At 39.1% G+C, this 18,568-nt stretch overlaps 1 protein-coding gene across 1 annotated transcript; it reads right to left on the reverse strand.

Moving 5' to 3' along the window:
* Positions 1 to 840: 840 nt before the first annotated feature.
* Positions 841 to 17,468, reverse strand: LOC102224542 (golgin subfamily A member 6-like protein 22). The gene is made up of 6 exons (XM_023330475.1): positions 17,411 to 17,468; positions 12,865 to 12,932; positions 9,355 to 9,450; positions 8,276 to 8,320; positions 1,416 to 2,584; positions 841 to 910 (listed from the first exon to the last, which is right to left on the reverse strand). The coding sequence occupies exons 2-6, from the start codon at positions 12,929 to 12,931 to the stop codon at positions 908 to 910; spliced, it is 1,380 nt and encodes a 459-aa protein (XP_023186243.1). The 5' UTR covers position 12,932; positions 17,411 to 17,468; the 3' UTR covers positions 841 to 907.
* Positions 17,469 to 18,568: the final 1,100 nt, after the last annotated feature.

Below are 18,568 nucleotides of genomic sequence, written 5' to 3' on the forward strand. Positions count from 1 at the left end.
AAATAATGTCTTCAATTTTAGAATGAAAGTTATCTGCAAACTCTTCTTCATGGTTACAACATAAAGGTGAGATGGACGTATAACTGATTAAATGTTTCTGCTGTCTGTGAAAGAACGTTTTGTGATAGTGGCTGTTTTACTAAGTGAGTCGATGGAGAAAGAATTTTAAAACATAACAGCAAAATGATCAGACAGGATGACATCAGTTACAGAGACACTGGAAATATTCACACCCTCACTGATAATCACGTCCAGTGTGTGTCCTAGATTGTGTGTTGACTGTTTAACATGCTGAATTAGAGCAAAATGATCAAGAATATGTCAGGTTTTTGCCTCTCTGTCTTTGGGCTTGTCAACATGGATGTTAAAATCTCCCACAATTATTAAACAGTCATAATTGGTGAATGTAAGAGATAAAAGCTCATTAAAGTCAAGGAAGTTACCCATGTTGGGGTTTTGGATTGAGTTAGTATCTGAGTTCATTTATGGCCTTTTACCTCAATTGCCAGACATTCAAAAGAGTTAAAATGACCTAAAAGTATTTCTTTTCTTTTTTTTTATTTAAGAAGTTCTTATGTATTGAGGCAACGTCTCTTCCTCTTTTATGTTTTCTATTGTGTCTTAAAAAATGAGGTGATATTGATTCATCTAGTACGTGTGATTCCAATTGTCAACATTTCAATCTTCCAGAAACTTGCAGATTAGCTTTAAACATCAAGAGTAGAGGTGACATTATATTTTACCTGCTCTTCCATATTATCAACTGTAAGTAAGTCTGCACCACGTTCCTGACAGAAATCTCGACTTTCATCCCAAGTCTTCCAATCTTCACTACCTTCACGAGAAACAATGTAGCAGTGTCCCTTGTAGAAAATCCATCCATACCTGCAATCCAGACATGTTGGTTTCACTAGACAAGGGGAAAGAGCAGAATAAAGTGAATTTTTTTTATATATATATATAACAGAGAATCTATGTCGTTTAATATTTCAGTTGTCAAAATTACTCAAAGCTTTTAAAGGTAGAGTGCAGATAAATATTGGAAGGTAATTAAATTACGATATCATTTTAGTCAGAAATATTCTCTGAAATCAAAACTTGGCTGTTAACCTGTTGCTAATGAGTCAATTTTACTGGCTCACTTTGTGAAAAGTGACCTTCAGCACTCTACTTGTGATAATAATAGTCAGCTGTGTCTTGAAAAACAATTTATAACAGAATATTTCAAAAATTAAAATAAAGAGTTTCAGAGATCATGTAGAAATATAATTACTATATTCAGGACAGAATTCTTCAGTTGGAAAGTTTCTATACTTCCAGAGATCAGTCTTGAAGGTTACCAGGGCGTCTCTCTCTGTGCATTTTTCCAATTCCTTATTTATCAATGCTCTCAGCTTCTCACGCTCTGTGTTCACCTTCTCTTGCTCTTGGTTCAGCTTTTTTGTCAGTTTGTTCAGCTCCTCTTTCTCTGTGTCCAGTTTCATTTTCTTTTTGTTCAGCTCTTCTTTCTTTTCGATAAGCTCTGCTTTCATTTTGTTCAGCTCTTCTTTCTCTTTGGCCAGCTCCTCTTTCATTTTGATCAGATCCCCTTTCTCTTTGCCCAGCTTCTCTTTCTTTTTACTCAGCTCCTCTTTCTTTTTGCTCAGCCTCTCTTTCTCTTTTATCAGCTCATCTTTCATTTTGGACAGCCGATCTTCATTTTTCCTCAGCTCCTCATTCTCTTTTGTCCGCTCCTTTTTCTGTTTGCTCAGCTCCTCTTTCATTTTCCTCAGCTCCTCCATCTTTTTCCTCAGCTCCTCCATCTTTTTCCTCAGCTCCTCTTTCCTTTTCCTTAGTAGTTGTATATCTTTGTAATACTCCTCCTTTTCTTTCATTAGCTCCTTTGTCTGGTTGTTTATCTTCTTTCTGCTTTCCCTCAGCTCCTCTCTCTTCTTTTCCACTTCCTTTTTATCTTTTACCAGGTCCCATATTTTCATATGGTGCTCTTGCTCTCGTTTCAGCTTCTCCCTTTCTTTCCTCACTTTCTCTTTATCACGCCTCACCTTCTCTCTCTCTCTGTTCAGAACACCTTTCTCTTTGTTCAGAACATCTTTCTCTTTGTTCAGATTTTCTGTATTTTGGGCCAGGTCCTCTTTCTCTTTGTTCAGTTCCTCTTCTGGTTTGCTAAGCTCCGTTCTATTTCGACTCAGCTCCTCCCCTACTAGGCTCAGCTCCTCTGTGTCTTGTCTCAGCTTTTCTCTGTCTCGGCTCAACTTTTCTCTCTCTCGGGTCAGCTTCTCTCTGTCTTGGTTCAGCTTCTCTCTGTCTTCAATGAGGTTCTGTAAGTCTTGGGTCAGCTCCTGTCTTTCTTGGTTCAGCTTCTTTCTGTCTTGGCTAATCTGTGCTAAGTCTCTGGCCAGCTTCTGTCTGTGTAGGTTAAGTTTCCTTCTGATTTCGTCAAATTCTTCTTTTATCCAGAACACGTTTCTCTCTCGGTCCAGGTCCTCGATCTGGCTCTTCATCGCCTTTTGTAGCTCTACCAGTTGATGTTTTTCAGTTGTAAGGCTGCTGATATTTTCATGCTGCTTGGTTGTCATCATACTCACTATAAAAACACACAAATTAGTCAGTCATTCAAACTATCTTTATCAGAGAAGCATTAACATTTTCAGTTTCTCAGTCCTTTTCAAGGATATCAGGCAGTATTCTTAGGGTAGAACTAAAGGACAGTAATATTTGATTAACTTGTTTATTGTTGGGGGTTGCATTGTGATGGCACTGTTGCCTTGCAGCAATAAGGTCCATTGATTGAAACCCTTGAGTCCATATGTGTTGAGACCGGGCTTTAGCTGTTACTGCTCCTAGTATGTGGAACAACTTGTCTTTAAGCCCTTCTTTATCTAGGATATTCCTGCTGAGAGCTTAGATAAAGTGAGAAAAAGCAAACAACAAAGACGGCTTTATAAAATGGCAGGCACAGTTAGACAAACATCACAAGGATTGCCAGATTTTGATGGGGACATTGTGGATTCACAGGGTCACTTCAAGAGGCTACAACTCACTGATGGGTGTTTTTGATCAAGCGATTTCAATCACAGATGGAGAAATCGTTAATCATCTTGATGGGTAAGGTTATATCCTTACAGATGGGTTACTTCGTCTTCAGTGTGGGAAAACGGTATCTGAGAAACTGGTGGGGCCTCAAGCTCTAAGAGGACAAGTGCTAAAGTTGGGTCACGGTGTTCCCTGGGCAGGACACATGGGTTTTAAAAAGCTCTATGACAGAATTTCTGCCAGGTTCTGCACATATTACAGGGTTTCTTATATAACATGCCCCATATAAAAAGAAAAATATGCTTGTCAGACAGCTGGTTCTGGAGAGAGAGGTCGCTGTAGCGCAGTGCTTCTCAACCTTTTTTGGACCAGCGCCCGCCTATCCATTATCAGTGGCCCCTTACTGCCCCCCATCAAAGAAGATGTAGGCTACTTGCACTGAATATTATTTTATGATTAATATTACTATCATTATTGTTGCTGTCTTGATTTGTATTGTTGTTTCTTTATTTAGCCTTAAAAGAGAAACAGATTACTGAATTATTTGTTTCCAACGAACAAAAAAGCCATGTGAATAGAAATAATTTTTAAAGGTGTGTAAGAAGAATGCAATGGACATTCAATTTAAAATCGATAGGCCTATCAGCAGTCAGAGTGGAAAAAAAAAATCTTTTTCTGATGTTAATTGCTAAACCTTGCACAAAATGGCCAGATAAAAGATGTACAACAATACCACTTTAAACTTTGAACTATTTGTGAAAACACTGTGCTCTGCAACATTAAAACACGGATAGAACAGAAACAATATCAGTCGTAGCTCTTCTTATCTTCAGTGTTTATTTCTGGTGGTGCAGCTCTGTGCTGCCTTCAGGAGAATGGGATATCAGAGTATCATCTATAAAATTTCACCCACATGGCATTTACTGTGCAAACCAGAGCTTTCGGTAGAAAAACAAAAGTTCCAGATCCTTTTAATGCCACACAAATATGGGACAGAAACATGGATGATATTTTTTAATAGACCTGTCTATAGATTTATAGATAATGGTTTTACAGTAAAGCTATTAATCTATAATAGTAGATTAACCAGCTCTGTGGCATCTTGCTCTGATTAAGAGCAAAGCTGGATCTTAATCAAATCTTAATGAGTCAAACTGAAAGTGTCATGGAGTCACTAAACAGCATCATGGCATTAACACTGACATGAAAAACAATATTGCAGAAATAATTATATAAAACAAAATCTAATTAAAATTAAAGCTGCAAGCAGCCTCGGGCGGCCCTCGCAGCAAGCGCCGCTCCGGCCTATTGGCCACCGCGGGGGTTCCGGCCACCGCAGAAGGTCTCGCACAATTTCCAGAGCCGCAGCCAACTCCCCACCGCAGAAGCTCCGCCGCAGTTTTCAGCACCGCCGCCCGCCAGCCACCGCAGAAGCTGTCGCGCATTTTCCCCGCCCGTCCACCAGGCGACACGCGTGAATGCGTTCGGCAGCGCTCCCCGACGACTGTCAAAAAATCTGGCGCAGATCGGTCGATGCGTCGAGGAGATAGAACCCATGTATTAACTTAGGGGGCGCAGTGGAGCCAAATTACATTTCAAACCCGTTGGGCTCTTTAGAGGTGAACAAAGGTCATACAGATCCAGTTTGGCGCCAATCGGATGATCTATGTGTGAATTAGAGCCAAACGTATGAATATGGCGAGGGACTGATATTCGCCATTTGGCCACGCCCACACAGTTCAGCCAGCAGCAAGCATTGACAGAGTTTATCATCCGAATCATCTTGATTAGGTCAAGAGAGCCATAAACGGAGCTTTCCAAGTAAACAAACGGCACTTCCTGTTCTGAGGGGGCGGGGCTTATATGACGTCATAATATGATGACATAGGGTCGTCAAGGATCCCACCAGGGTCACTCGTGCAAAGTTTGGTGCAGAAGCTATCGACCGTTCACAGTAAAATACAAGACTTCCTGTTGTCAGAGGGCGTGGCCTACGTGATGTCATCATTTGACCATTGGATATTATTGGACACAAGATAATGATCAATAACTCAAACTTTGGTGTCTCTGTGAGTTTTTGTGTTAGAATTACAAATTATTTAATTTTTTCCTTTTCAATTCAGCATTGAACTGTCATTCTGTAGGGCAATGCTGCCCTCTGGTGTCGAATTACTGAAATTACTGAACTAGTTTCATTATTTCAGTAATTCGACACCAGAGGGCAGCATTGCCTTACACATGACAAAATAATCCCCTTTGTAATTGACTGTGTAACATATTACACAGTCAATCACAGGGGATCTTTGAGCCCTGCTAATCCCCCTTCAACATGCTCCAAAACTCACCAATTTGATAACTTTAAATCAAACATGCCTTATGATCAGACTGACCGAGTTTGAAGCCGATCAATCGAAATCCCTAGGAGGAGTTCGATCAAATACGAAGGCTGTAAACGTCAAAATCGAGGTCAAATGAACTTCAATCTAAAATGGCCGACTTCCTGTTGGGTTTAGAGCATGGCTCCAAGAGACTTTTTTGTACCTCCCGACAAGATACACATGTGTACCAAGTTTCGTAATTCTAGGTTTCAGCATGGCTTGGGGCTGTTCATTTAAAATACTCTAGGGGTCGCTATAGAGAAATTAGGCCACGCCCACCAAATTTTGTTATGAATTCCTGTCGGTGGGTGGATAATGATCCATCCTAGTGAGTTTGGAGCAGCTGGGCCCGAAATTGTGGAATTCAGAGCCAAACGTATGGCAACGGCGTCACAGGTCACTTCGCCACGCCGCCACGCCCACCTGCTATGTCAAAGCCGGTCAGGGCTTGAATCCACAACACACCAACATGTCTTCTGTCTCTGGACACAGTTTCATGTTGATTAGGTCAAAGGGCTAAGATAGCGACCGTTCACAGTAAAACATGACACTTCCTGTTCTCAGGGGGTGTGGCCTACTTAAAAAAATAATTTCACCACAGGGTATTTTAGAACATGCCTTATGATCAGACTGACCAAGTTTGAAGCCGATCAATCGAAATCCCTAGGAGGAGTTCGATCAAATACGAAGGCTGTAAACGTCAAACTCGAGGTCCAAAATGGACCTTCAAGACAAAATGGCCGACTTCCTGTTGGGTTTCGACCATGGCTCTAAGAGACTTTTTTGTACGTCCTGACAAGATACACATGTGTACCAAGTTTCGTAATTCTAGGTTAAAGCATGGCTTAGGGCTGTTCATTTAAAATACTCTAGGGGTCGCTATAGAGAAATTAGGCCACGCCCACCAAATTTTGTTATGAATTCCTGTCGGTGGGTGGATAAGGATCCATCCTAGTGAGTTTGGAGCAGCTGGGCCCGAAATTGTGGAATTCAGAGCCAAACGTATGGCAACGGCGTTACAGGTCACTTCGCCACGCCCACCTGCTATGTCAAAGCCGGTCGGGGTTGGAATCCACAACACACCAACATGTCTTCTGTCTCTGGACACAGTTTCATGTTGATTAGGTCAAAGGGCTAAGATAGCGACCGTTCACAGTAAAACATGACACTTCCTGTTCTCAGGGGGCGTGGCCTAAGTGATATCATCATTTCACCACAGGGTATTTTAGGACACCCGATGACGATCAATCACTGAAAGTTTGATACCTCTATGTGCTTTTGTATAGGAAATATAAGAGTTTCGTGTTTCATGGCGAGTAGGTGAACTTTGACCCCTGCTAACCCCCCTTCAACATGCTCCAAAACTCACCAATTTGATAACTTTAAATCAAACATGCCTTATGATCAGACTGACCGAGTTTGAAGTCGATCAATCGAAATCCCTAGGAGGAGTTCGATCAAATACGAAGGCTGTAAACGTCAAAATCGAGGTAAAAAATGGAGGTTCAATACAAAATGGCCGACTTCCTGTGATAGTTGGCTTATAACATTAAATGTAAGTTCTGAGTCTTTTGGTGAGCTCTACAAGTGTACCAAATTTCATGTCTCTACGATGAAGTACGTTCATACCATTGTGTCAACAGAAAATTGCTAGTTGCCGCCGTTCAGCAATTTTTTTTGCGATTTTTGCGACAACCTTAAAATTCAAAATTTTTAAATTTTCTAGTCGCCACCGCCAAGTTTGGTGAGTTTTTGAATATGATAAAGCCCCCAAAAAGGCTCCTCTTTAGGGGGGCAGAATCGTAATAATAAGAAACAGTACAGATACAATAGGCCTTCGCAGCGCTTTGCTGCTCGGGCCTAAATATAAATAAGTGATGTGTTCCTTACTGTTATGTTTGGTAAAATATATGTCTTCTTAGTTCCAAATATGGTCTCAACAAACCCATGGCACTTCAACAACATTACCTTTTATCTGAAAACTGTCATGATCCATGTTCTGTCCTGTCCATGCTGTGCGTTAACACTCATTCAGTTCACCTGCCGCGCCTGCTGATTGCTTACCTGTTCCACCTGGTCCCTGCCCTACTTAAACTCCTCTCAGCCTCAGCCTCCTTGCCAGATTATTGACAGCCACGAGCCAGTAATGATCCAGCGTTTCCTTATAAGCCTTCAGTGTTTCTTCGACCCTTTTCTGCCCACGGATTGACCCCTCCTGCCAAGCCCTCCTCGGATACCTACTGTTCTGGATTTCTGGACCCTGACCCAAGCTTCGCCCCACGACCATCGACTATTGCCTGCCCCTCAAGCTAAGTTTGTTCCCTCCGATCTCCTGTGTATGACCTCTGCCTGGATAACCGTCTTAGTCTCTTCCTGGATTCTCTGCTCCACCCGTCCATTGCGCTACAGTGCTGTGTTGGATGACCACATCCTGAGCCGCACCAATAGCAGAAAATTTAATTAAACCTTTTTCCTTTGCAACTCTTGTGTGTGGTTGAATTTCCGGGTCCCCACCCAGTGCCCTTACAGAAAACAGTGTCTGTTTGTTCTTGCCATATAGTCCTCTGTATTAATTTTTGCTCGAAAGGCCTTGTCATATAGATTTATTCCTCTGTATTTAGTTTAGTTTCTTAGTTTATTCAGAACAGGATTTATTTAAATACTAAATTTTATACCACCACAAAAACACCCAACAATCTATCAATCCAGGACAGAAATTAGAATGTTTTTTTATTTTTTCCAAACCTAAATGCATTTTGTTCTTTGTGCATTTCCGTTTAGTTTTCTTTGATTAAGTTTATTGTTATGTCCTGTTTAGGTTCTATCTTGTTATTAGTTTGCTTCCTGTTTTTGTTGGCGCTCACCATCTTCACTCATCATGCCATTCACCTGGTGTGCCATCATACCTGCTGAGAGAGTACTGATCATGAGTGATACGATTCATTTGAATGGCTCTTTGATTAGATTCACTTTATTTATTTCCAACAGGTTTTCAAATTAAACAATCAGTAGGTTAGAGAGAACATGTGCAAACATTATACAGAGCTAAATTATTTGTTAACCTCCTCTTTTCTGTTTGCTGAATGGCAAGACTCCAGTCTCTGTTAGTCTTTGTTTTTTACCACTTTGTTTGCTCATAATGCTGTGCTCACACGTCAGCTGTTTTTTTTATTTAATTAAAAATGATTAAACCAGGGCGTGCCGTGGTGGCGTAGTGGTTAGCGCGACCCATATTTGGAGGCCTTCAGTCCTCGACGCGGCCGTCGCAGGTTCGACTCCTGGACCCGACGATATTTGCCGCATGTCTTCCCCCCTCTCCTTTCCCGTTTCCCGTCAGCCTACTGTCATATAAGGGACACTAGAGCCCACAAAAGACCCCCCGGAGGGGTAAAAAAAAAAAAAAGATTAAACCAGTAAATAAATACAATTGATAGAAATTAGTGGAACATTTTTAGACTTAATGGTGCAGATAAAGATTTTTGTTTCTGCCAAAGCAATTCAAGTTCATTTTTCTTTTATTGTGATTCTAAATTACAAATATCTCTAAAACGCTATTAATACACACAACTTCTTTGACTATGTGTTTGAGATTATTGCAAAGCTTAGAATCCACACTTTCAGACTCTATAAACAAGTCACAACAGGCAGACTGGTTCATTGTTTTGCTGTGACCAGTCACATTTACAGAACAACACCACTCTTCTCATTAGAATGAACAGAGAAAATAACAATAAGTCTATTATTGTTATGACAATAAGACACTAATATTTTCATTTCAAGTTGTGTTATTGTGGGTCATTTTCAAGTTTGGTGGTCCATGAGTGTTTGTTAAATATGTAAAGAGGTCCTCAGTCTGAAAGTTTGCTCTAAATCGTCTCTAAACCAGTAAAAACTTGACATAAAGGAAGCTACTTAAAATGTATTCTGTTGAAATGAAACTTACTGTAGAGGACTTTTGCAGCCAGCACGACACTTAACACCCCCAAACACATCAACAACAGAAAAGAGTGCTGGACTGTTGTTGCTTCCACTTCCTCAGCTGAAAGAAAAAAATGGAATCAATATCATTATTGATCAATCAATCAAGTTTATTTGCACAGCACATTTCAGCAAGGAGGAAGTTAAAAGTGGTTTACATCGTGAAGCCGTCATAAACACATCATGCTGTGACCAATTGTGAAACCAGTAACAGATTTTACATTTTGTCAAGTTCCATCATTAAGTTCAGTTATTCATAAATTAACAGAAGTCTTTTCAAACTTTAACCAAACTGAACTTTAACCGAACATGGTCTACTCGCCAAAACAAACGAAACCCTATAACTTTCACAGAAAAAGGTCAACTGGCATCAAACTTGGCATGAGTGATGCAGGTTGCTGGGATTTCCCTCAGGAAACTTGTTAAGCCCGGTCGTCGGGGCGCCGAGGCAGTTCACCGTGTTTTTGTATTAAAAGATAAGTTGAGAGGAAATGTAAAATTATTACTGGATAATTATATATGTTAGGGGAAATGCTATTTAGACCAACAACTATAGAGTCTCAGACACAACAAATCAAAAAAATACAATCAAAATAAATATAAAGTATTTGCACTTCTGTTAAATCCAAATAAAGTCAGCAGGTGCTTAAGTCCCTCCAGGCATTTAGGGGCCCCATAAGTGCTGACATTTTAACACAGACCACAGACAGAAATTTAACATCTGCTTATTGAGAATATCAATGGGGTTACATTTGACTTAATGGCTTCAGCATAGATAAATTAAAAGATTTTAAATTAATAAGCGCCACAGAGACTGTTTTGGTTGCCCAACCTTTATGGCCGCGCGACTCAACTCTGTCGACTATAAGTAGACAAAGCATTTGATATGGAGGAGTTTGATGTTATTGCAGTGAAACAATACAACAATAACATTTTTAAAAAAAGTAAAACCAGCTTGCTGCATGACTATATTTCCTCCATGGCCTGAACCACAGGCCCAAACCACTGGGTCATTAATGCACCGGCTAACCGGGACCACATACATGAACTTCATCAACGCAGACACAGAGCCACACGCCGGGCAGCATGAGTGAGATGTAAATGCACATCGAACATAATTCTTTGTTCCCAAAGATATATCATCCTCATGGCACGCTCAATACGCACCTCCAAAAGCGTGACTATTGGTTATACTGTGGTTCACACTGTACTGCAGGAAATCACTTTTTTTTCTTTGGCACCCCTCGAATGCCCTTGACCTAAAAAATATGATCTTGTGTCATTTGACAAATAACAAGTTGGTTACAAGTTGGTGTGACAAAGACAGAGGTCATGCCGTTGACATACGTTTGGCTCTAACTTGCACATATTTCAGGATAGCTGCACCAAACTCACCATGATTAGTCTTAGTCCAACCTCCAACAGAAATCCATCATAATATTTGGTGGGTATTGTCTAATTTCTCCAAAGCACCCAAAAAAATCTGCCACAATGGTAAAAGCCATACTTTTACCAAGATTTACATAATTCAGAACACGTGTGTGTCTTGTAATGGCGAACCTAAAAGTCTCCTGGAACCATGGCCCAAATCCCACAGGAAGTCGGCCATTTTGAATCAAAATCACCATTTTGAATCAAAACCACCATTTTGTCTTTTTTACACATAATGAATCTGAGCGAAATCCTTGTACGGCTTTTGACATACAGGCTTCACAATCAATACAGTCTTGAGGCATTGAAGAACAAAAGTTATCCTCTTTCCTTGCCGATATCCCGGGACCTCATGTCCACAAGTGTTTGAAAAGTGCGGCATGCATAAAGTTAAGAAGCCTTTCATGCCATTTATCATAATATACTAGGGGTGCTCCAATCACATTTTTTTCTGCCAATTCCGATACCGATCACGTGGATTGGCTGTTAATATTTCGTTTGAGGCATAAATGCTATGTGATCTTTCAAAATAGAACCATAAAATCACCCAACGTAGGCAAAATCATGCAGAATACTTGCAAGTACAATGCAGTATTCTGCGACAACAGAAAAACGTGCAATCAGTAAAACAGTATTTAAATATTTAAGTTTGTGTATATTTACACAAACTTTCATGACACTTTTAATTTTATACATACTGACTCGTGAATAAAATATGGTGCCGCACATTTTAGTGTGTATGCACACTTTATACATGTGGCCACTGGTCTTTATTATTTTTGGACCTAAAGAGGAACAATCTAGAGTCAATACACAGCTTCAGTTATTACAACTAAAACCATCGATCAGCCCGAAACCTGGGAGTAGTGATGGACTCTGACCTGAACCTCCAGAGTCACATAAAGACAGTTACAAAGTCGGCCTTCTATCACCTGAAGAACATTTCCAGGATTAAAGGACTAATGTCTCAGCCAGATCTAGAGAAACTCATCCATGCGTTCATCTTCAGTCGTATTGATTATTGCAACAGCGTCTTCACAGGTCTGTCCAACAAATCAATCTTCCAGCTGCAGCTGATCCAGAACGCTGCTGCTGGCGTTCTGACTAAAACCAGGAAGATAGAGCACATAACACCAGTTTTAAAGTCCCTCCACTGGCTCCCTGTAGCTCAAAGAATAGACTTTAAAATACTGTTGTTAGTTTATAAATCACTGAACGGCTTAGCACCACAATACATTAAAGATCTGCTGTTGTTGTATCAACCTTCCAGACCTCTCAGGTTCTGGTTCTGGTTCTGCTCTGCATCCCCAGAACCAGAACCAAACGAGGAGAAGCAGCTTTCAGCATTTATGCAACACAAATTTGGAACAAACTTCCAGAAAACTGTAAAACAGCTGAAACACTGACTTCCTTTAAATCTCAACTGAAAACCCACCTGTTTAGGATTGTATTTGAAACGTAATCAATTACAAATTTATTGATGGAACTTGACTTAATGCTGTGTTTTGATTATTGATTCTATATTGCATTGTGTTTCTGTGTTTGTAATGATGTAAAGCACTTTGAAATGCCTGCTGCTGAAATGTGCTATACAAATATAATTTGATTGATTGGTTGATTTAGGTTAAAGTCTACTCTGCATCTCCGGAATCAGAACCACACATGGAGAGGTAGCTTCGAGTTTTTATTCTTCACTAATATGGAATAAATTTCCAGAAAACTAGAAAAATTATTTAACAACGAGTTCTTCACAATCAAGGTTAAAAACATTTTTGTTTAGAGTTTACTTGGAATTATTTACAACAATAAATTAAACATTATTCATTTAGTCCATTGCTGAAATGTACTATACAACTAAACTTGGCTTGCAGAGATTTCTCAGATGATACAAAAAGATTAAGGCTTCAGGTTTACATGTGACATAAAAACAACTCCTGTTACAGCCGTGTCAAGAAACTGTAACTTTCTACAGAGGGAATAAAAATGTATGAAATGCTTTTGGGTAGTATTGTTAGTTTTTAATCCTTATAAAATATATACTTACTATTAAGAGGATGTTTGGCATTGTTGACATTGACTGTAGAAGAGTCTTCATCCCTGTTGTTCTCCATCCTTTACGGGAAAAATAAAGATTTAGATATTATAAAATGTCCAACAGCAGATTGAGCGATTTCAGCTGTAGCTCATGGAAAGCAGGCAGGTTCTTCTTCCTCTTTTTAAAAGTCATCAGGATGTGATGCAGCATCTCTATCGCTGCTCTGTGGGTTATTTCCTTACTCAAACAGTTTTGGAAAACAAGTCTGCTTCTGTAACAAACCTTTCATGCCAAGAAGCGAGCTCTCACTCTGTCTCATAAACATTTCTGCAATTCTCCTTTCCTTCGTTATAAAATATAATCTAATTCATATACATCTATTCATACCACAAGAGCTGATGAATATGTTTTACAGTATCTGCACTTGTACAAGAATATTTAATAAATCAACTCATTTGGTGATCAGACCAGTTGTAAAACATTACCTTTGTCCTACCAGCATAGAAAAAGAAGAAAAAAAAAGACTAAGTTATCATTGCTCTAAAACACATGTGTCAAACTCAAGGCCCGCGGGCCACATGTGGCCCGCTACGTCATTTTATGTGGCCCTCTCCCCCCCACCACCGTTTTACAGCCCTATTGATTGACTTAAAATAGGTTTTGAGCACGAATTGACTACAAACTACATCTCCCATAATGCCTTCAGATTCTTATCAGCCAACATTACGGCTTCTCGCCACTAGAGTGCAGCAGAGTCACCTCAAGCTGATTATTAATTTTCCCAGCGAATAAAACTGAAACATCGACAAGCTAACAAGCTAAAGAGCGAAGTTCCGAGATGTTTCAATCTTGGACTTTTACCGTCTCCTGCCCCCTGATTTGATGCCACAGCTTCAACTCCATGCAGCTCGTGTTTTTTGTCCATGTTTGGAAGCACCTATCTGAGCGAACAGATGTTTTCAATAATGAATTTAAACAAGACCAAGACCAGATCGCGCATTACTGACGAAAACCTACACGCCGTTTTGCGGATTTCCTCAGAATAGAACTAAAACCAGACATGGACGAACTGACCAGGGGAAAACATTGGTAAGCACGAACAAACTAAATTTAAATAGAATGAATGTAAAACCAAAACTCAGTATACTGGAATATGCATATAGTTTATTGATTTTGTTTGTGTTTTGTGTTTATGTACACAACACAACACAGTGAGGATGTGTGAGTTGGTGACAGGGTGAAGAGGATCAGCGTTGTGTTCAAGGACAGGCAACATCACCTCATTGTTTTGTTCTTATGTGAAATACATGTTCGTTGTGTAATAAATAACGAAAAAGTTTTGTGAATGAAGTTGAGAGTTAATATCAAAACTTGTTTTTATTCTTTGTCTGCTTATCTTTAAAGCAGACAAAGATTAATTTTCCCAGCGAATAAAACTGAAAGCTAACAAGCTAAAGAGCGAAGTTTAGCTGAGCAGTTTAAAAATACTGAGCATATTTTTAAACTGAGCAGTAATTTTGCATCCATGCAAATGTAATATTTAAAACTTGAATACATAAAATCAGTCATTTAACAATATGAGGTGTTGTTTAATTTATTTTTAACATTGTATTTTCATACATTTATGCTAGGGTTGCCCAAGTCTAGTTTTCCAGACCTTTCACTCTGCAACTTTAGATGCGTTCTTTCTCTAACACACCTGGATCATTGACTCAATCATAGGCCTCTACAGAACTGAGTTGCTGCTAATGAGGGAAGTCAACTTTTTGTCTGGGGTACGTTTTAGCAGGGACGCATCTAAAAGTTGCAGTCTGGAGGACTGCACTTGGGCATTCCTGATTTATACCGTCAATGTGGCCCTTTGAGGGTGGCCAATATGCTGAAGTGGCCCTTGGTGAAATTGAGTTTGACACCCCTGATCTAAAAGGACAAATAGGGCAGTGCTGGAAGGTTTTGCAAAAGACATCCAAATTCAAAAATACTTTATTGATCCTAAAGGGAAATTGAATGTTATAACTCATATTAATTCAGATTCTTCAAAGAGTTATTGTAGTGATGGAAAGATCTCTTGTAGCAGTCTGTATTACAGCACATCTGAAGACGTCTCTGACTGAAGATACTCTTCATGAGACTGTCTTGGGAAAAATAGCCTCTTCCCACGAAGAGGTTGTGTATTGTCAGGGTTCTCCATAATTTTATTGTTTTATGAACATTTTTCTTTGCATAATCATCTCCAGAGGTTCCACAGTCGTCCTCAGAACAGAACTAGCCTTCTTTATCAGGCTGTTGAGACGTTTTAAATCCCTGGCTCTGATGCTGCTTTAGAGTCCTGGTTTATGCGATGCAGGTGTGCAGTGTTTTAATGTGTTTTAGATTGATTTGATTAAAGTGATTTAATAAGCATTTAGTGATTTTTGTATTTTTGTTTTTACAGTTTTATCACTGCTTCCTGCTGTCCTTTAGAGTTTGATTGTCTATTTTGTTAGTCCACAAAGTTTGGGATTGTTTGTCTCACCTTAGTGTTTGTGAGCTCACAACTTTTCATTTATTTTGTTTGTTTTGTCCTCCGTTTATTTTTGGGTCACTTCCCTGAATATGTATATCCCATGTCGCTGATAATCTTAAATATCTGAAACTTGATCCTGAAATGCCATTCAAATTTCATTTTGTAGATATGTCCGTGATCTCTTCGAAAGTGAAGACGGCTCGTCGATACCGATTACGGTTTGTCCACAATTTGTCTCTAAGCGACCCAAAGTTTTTCATTTTTCCTAAAATTAGAGTGTGAGTCTTACTGATTGCAGCTCCGCTAGAGTGAGAAATGAAGAGAATTTTTGACCCCAAAATAATTTTGAAATCGCCGTCACGCCCACAAATATTGCACGATTGGTATCAAAATCGGTCCTGACATTGATACGCATGTCTGCTCCGGTAAAATGTTTTCGAAATTTATCTAGACCGTACGGTTTTCTGTCACGGTGCTTCAGAGCAAAGTCATGCGACAGGATTTTCTGAGGCTGTCTGAGGCTTTCTCCCATGTATTTGACTACAATTTCAGATCTGGGCACAACATTTCTTTCTCTCATCGCTGTAAATGCTCTGAGTGAGGTACAGATATGAATCTCGGGACTATAGCAGAAGACACATAGGCCTCTGATACGCTTCAAACGCTTTTCGAATATGTATTACGGTTCCCGAACAGAAAGGATTTGTTTCCAGTGCTTTTTTTGGGTGAAACTAGCTGGCTCAAACAGAGAATTGTGTCCCCCAGCATGTATGACTCACAGTTCACACTTTGCTGAGAAACTTATTTACCATAGCAACGGAACTCAGGAGGCTATTGGCTGCTGATTAGGACTACAAATACGCATCACTGTAGTTCTATCTATGGTGGAAGAATCAGTTGAAACAGATCAGGACAGAACTGGCCTTTAGAACTACTTGCTGCTATGGGCTGTATATAACTGATTTAACTCAGTAACTGTTACACATGGGATTAGTTTGGCCCTTTGAAATCAAGCATACTGAAAATTTCAAATTAAAAGCCTTGACAATTTTTACATCAGGTATTTGCTCTTTTGGGCATTATGTGACTTTTTTATCCAAAGCACTGATACACATAGGATTAGATTGGCGCTTTGAAATGAAGCTTAATAAAAATTTCAAAATAAAAGCCTTTAATATTTTTACATCAACTACTTGTGTTTTGAGCATTATATAACTGATTTAACCCAATGACTGTTATACATGGGATTAGTTTGGACCTTTGAAATTAAGCTTAACTAAAATTTCAAAATAGAAGCCTTGAGAAAATTTTAAATCATACTGAATGGTGCACGTCCACCTTACTTAACATTCTTGTGATTCTCCACATGCTATTGATTACATTGCAGAGCTCTTTAGCGTTGATGCTAATTTCTAGAATGAGAACGCTGGGTCCAAACCGACGGGCACACTTTGGCAGGCCCCGGTTAAATTTCTTCAGGAATTTTCTAGTTTGCTAATTATATCGCCATGGTTACCCCGAATCCCAACAAAAGTAATAGCTCCAATGGCGTGAATTTTCCGCACGTTTTGATACCTCAGCCGCATTAACGGTCACGGAAGAAAAATTAAGAATAAAGAGGCGTTCTATTAGGTGTAGAACAATAGGGGCCTGCCATGCAATGCATAAGGAGAGCAGTACTGACTTGCGAAGCATTGCTATGGGCAGGCCCCAATTAACGTCATTCTGGTTGTTGTTTATTGCACTTCGGCTTGACGGAGTTATAACAAAGACATTAAAAGAGACCTCACAAAAAGACCAAGGCTGACACAACTCATTCCTAATGGCTCCATCGACTTGCCACTGAATATTGCAGTCCGATGCACAGAAAAGCCTGCATTTCATTCTTGCAACACTTGGTTGTAGTTAGCATTTAAGCTAACGGCAGTTAACTGTCACATCCAATGCACAAAAATATCTCAAAATAGAATCGATATCAATAAAACAATGTCCTGTACATAAAACACTTCTAAAAATGATACCTATCTATTACTTGTGCACTTAACCCACCTGTGAAAACAGAAATCGGAGTCTTCAGTAATGGCTTTGCTGCGACGCTGACTTCGTCTTCTTCTTCTTCTTCTTTGGCGGTTATTAGCGGTTGGCAGGCAACGAAATTAGTGCATTAACGCCACCAACTGGTGATTGTGGAACTGAATGTCAGTCAAGGATTTTGTAACCGTTAATTAAAGAGAGCAAAATATCTCAGTTTTTCTTTCATTAAATTTCTGTTTTTCTTTATTATTTTCTGACTTCCGCACGTTTTACTGCGTTTAACTACTTCTGTTAACTTTAACCAATTATGCCAATAAAACGTCTGCTTCTTCTGGAGATTTTTTTCTTTTTAGACATTTCCCATTTTCAACTTACAGAAAAGTTGAAAATGACCAAAATAAATAAATGATCAATTATAACTTCGTGTTGGAGTTGCTTTCATTTACCAGAGTTTAATCAAAGTTAGGAAAAATGATTAATGAACTTTCAGATACACATGAGAAATGCTCAAAATATTATCAGCCAGTGAATTGAAGAAATAATATTTAGAATCAGTAAATCGTTCAGATTCCAGTTCATTAGTCAGATTGCAATAGCTACAACAATTCAGAAAAAAGACCAAATATCTTAAAAGAAATTCAAGAAACAGTTTACAGAATATGATATGTCTAATGATATTTTATGGGCACCAGATCATCATGGTGTCAAAGGGAACAAAATGGCAGATGAGGCTTCAAGGGAGGCAGATAAAAACTCAGCTGTGGGTTTAGATTTCCATTTTATAAAAACAGATTTTTTTTAATAAAACATAAAATGGAGGAGAAAATGCAAATGCAATGGGAGAAAGTAAGGAATATTATATAAAATCCAAAAGAAAACTAGAGAAATGAGAAGTAAATGGAGGACGAGGAGAAGAGACAATTACTTGTCGCCTTAGATTTGGGGATACTGGGCTACACAGCACTCTGTTTCAGTGAAACAGTGGGGATGATGAGACAATAGAACATGTTCCATCACTTAGAAAAATAACAATTGATTCAAAATTTAAAAACAAGTAAACTTAAACTAGGTTTGATTGACTTATTTAGTAATAACTCGAATAGTAAAAGTTATCAGATAATGTTTTGCTAAATTGAATGAACAGAAATATATTCTTTTAGTGATATTCTGTTC

This window comes from Xiphophorus maculatus, chromosome 3 (assembly GCF_002775205.1).
Source record: "Xiphophorus maculatus strain JP 163 A chromosome 3, X_maculatus-5.0-male, whole genome shotgun sequence".
In the NCBI taxonomy this organism is placed as follows: Eukaryota; Metazoa; Chordata; class Actinopteri; order Cyprinodontiformes; family Poeciliidae; genus Xiphophorus; species Xiphophorus maculatus.

Excerpts from the sequence above, each read along its gene's own strand:
- LOC102224542 (XM_023330475.1), bottom strand. The coding sequence starts at position 12,931 with ATGGAGAACAACAGGGATGAAGACTCTTCTACAGTCAATGTCAACAAT. Across the intron at positions 9,451-12,864 it reads TGCCAAACATCCTCTTAATA|CTGAGGAAGTGGAAGCAACA; the intron begins GTAAGTATATAT and ends TTTTTCTTTCAG. Across the intron at positions 2,585-8,275 it reads TGGCATGATGAGTGAAGATG|TGAGTATGATGACAACCAAG; the intron begins GTGAGCGCCAAC and ends GTGTTTTTATAG.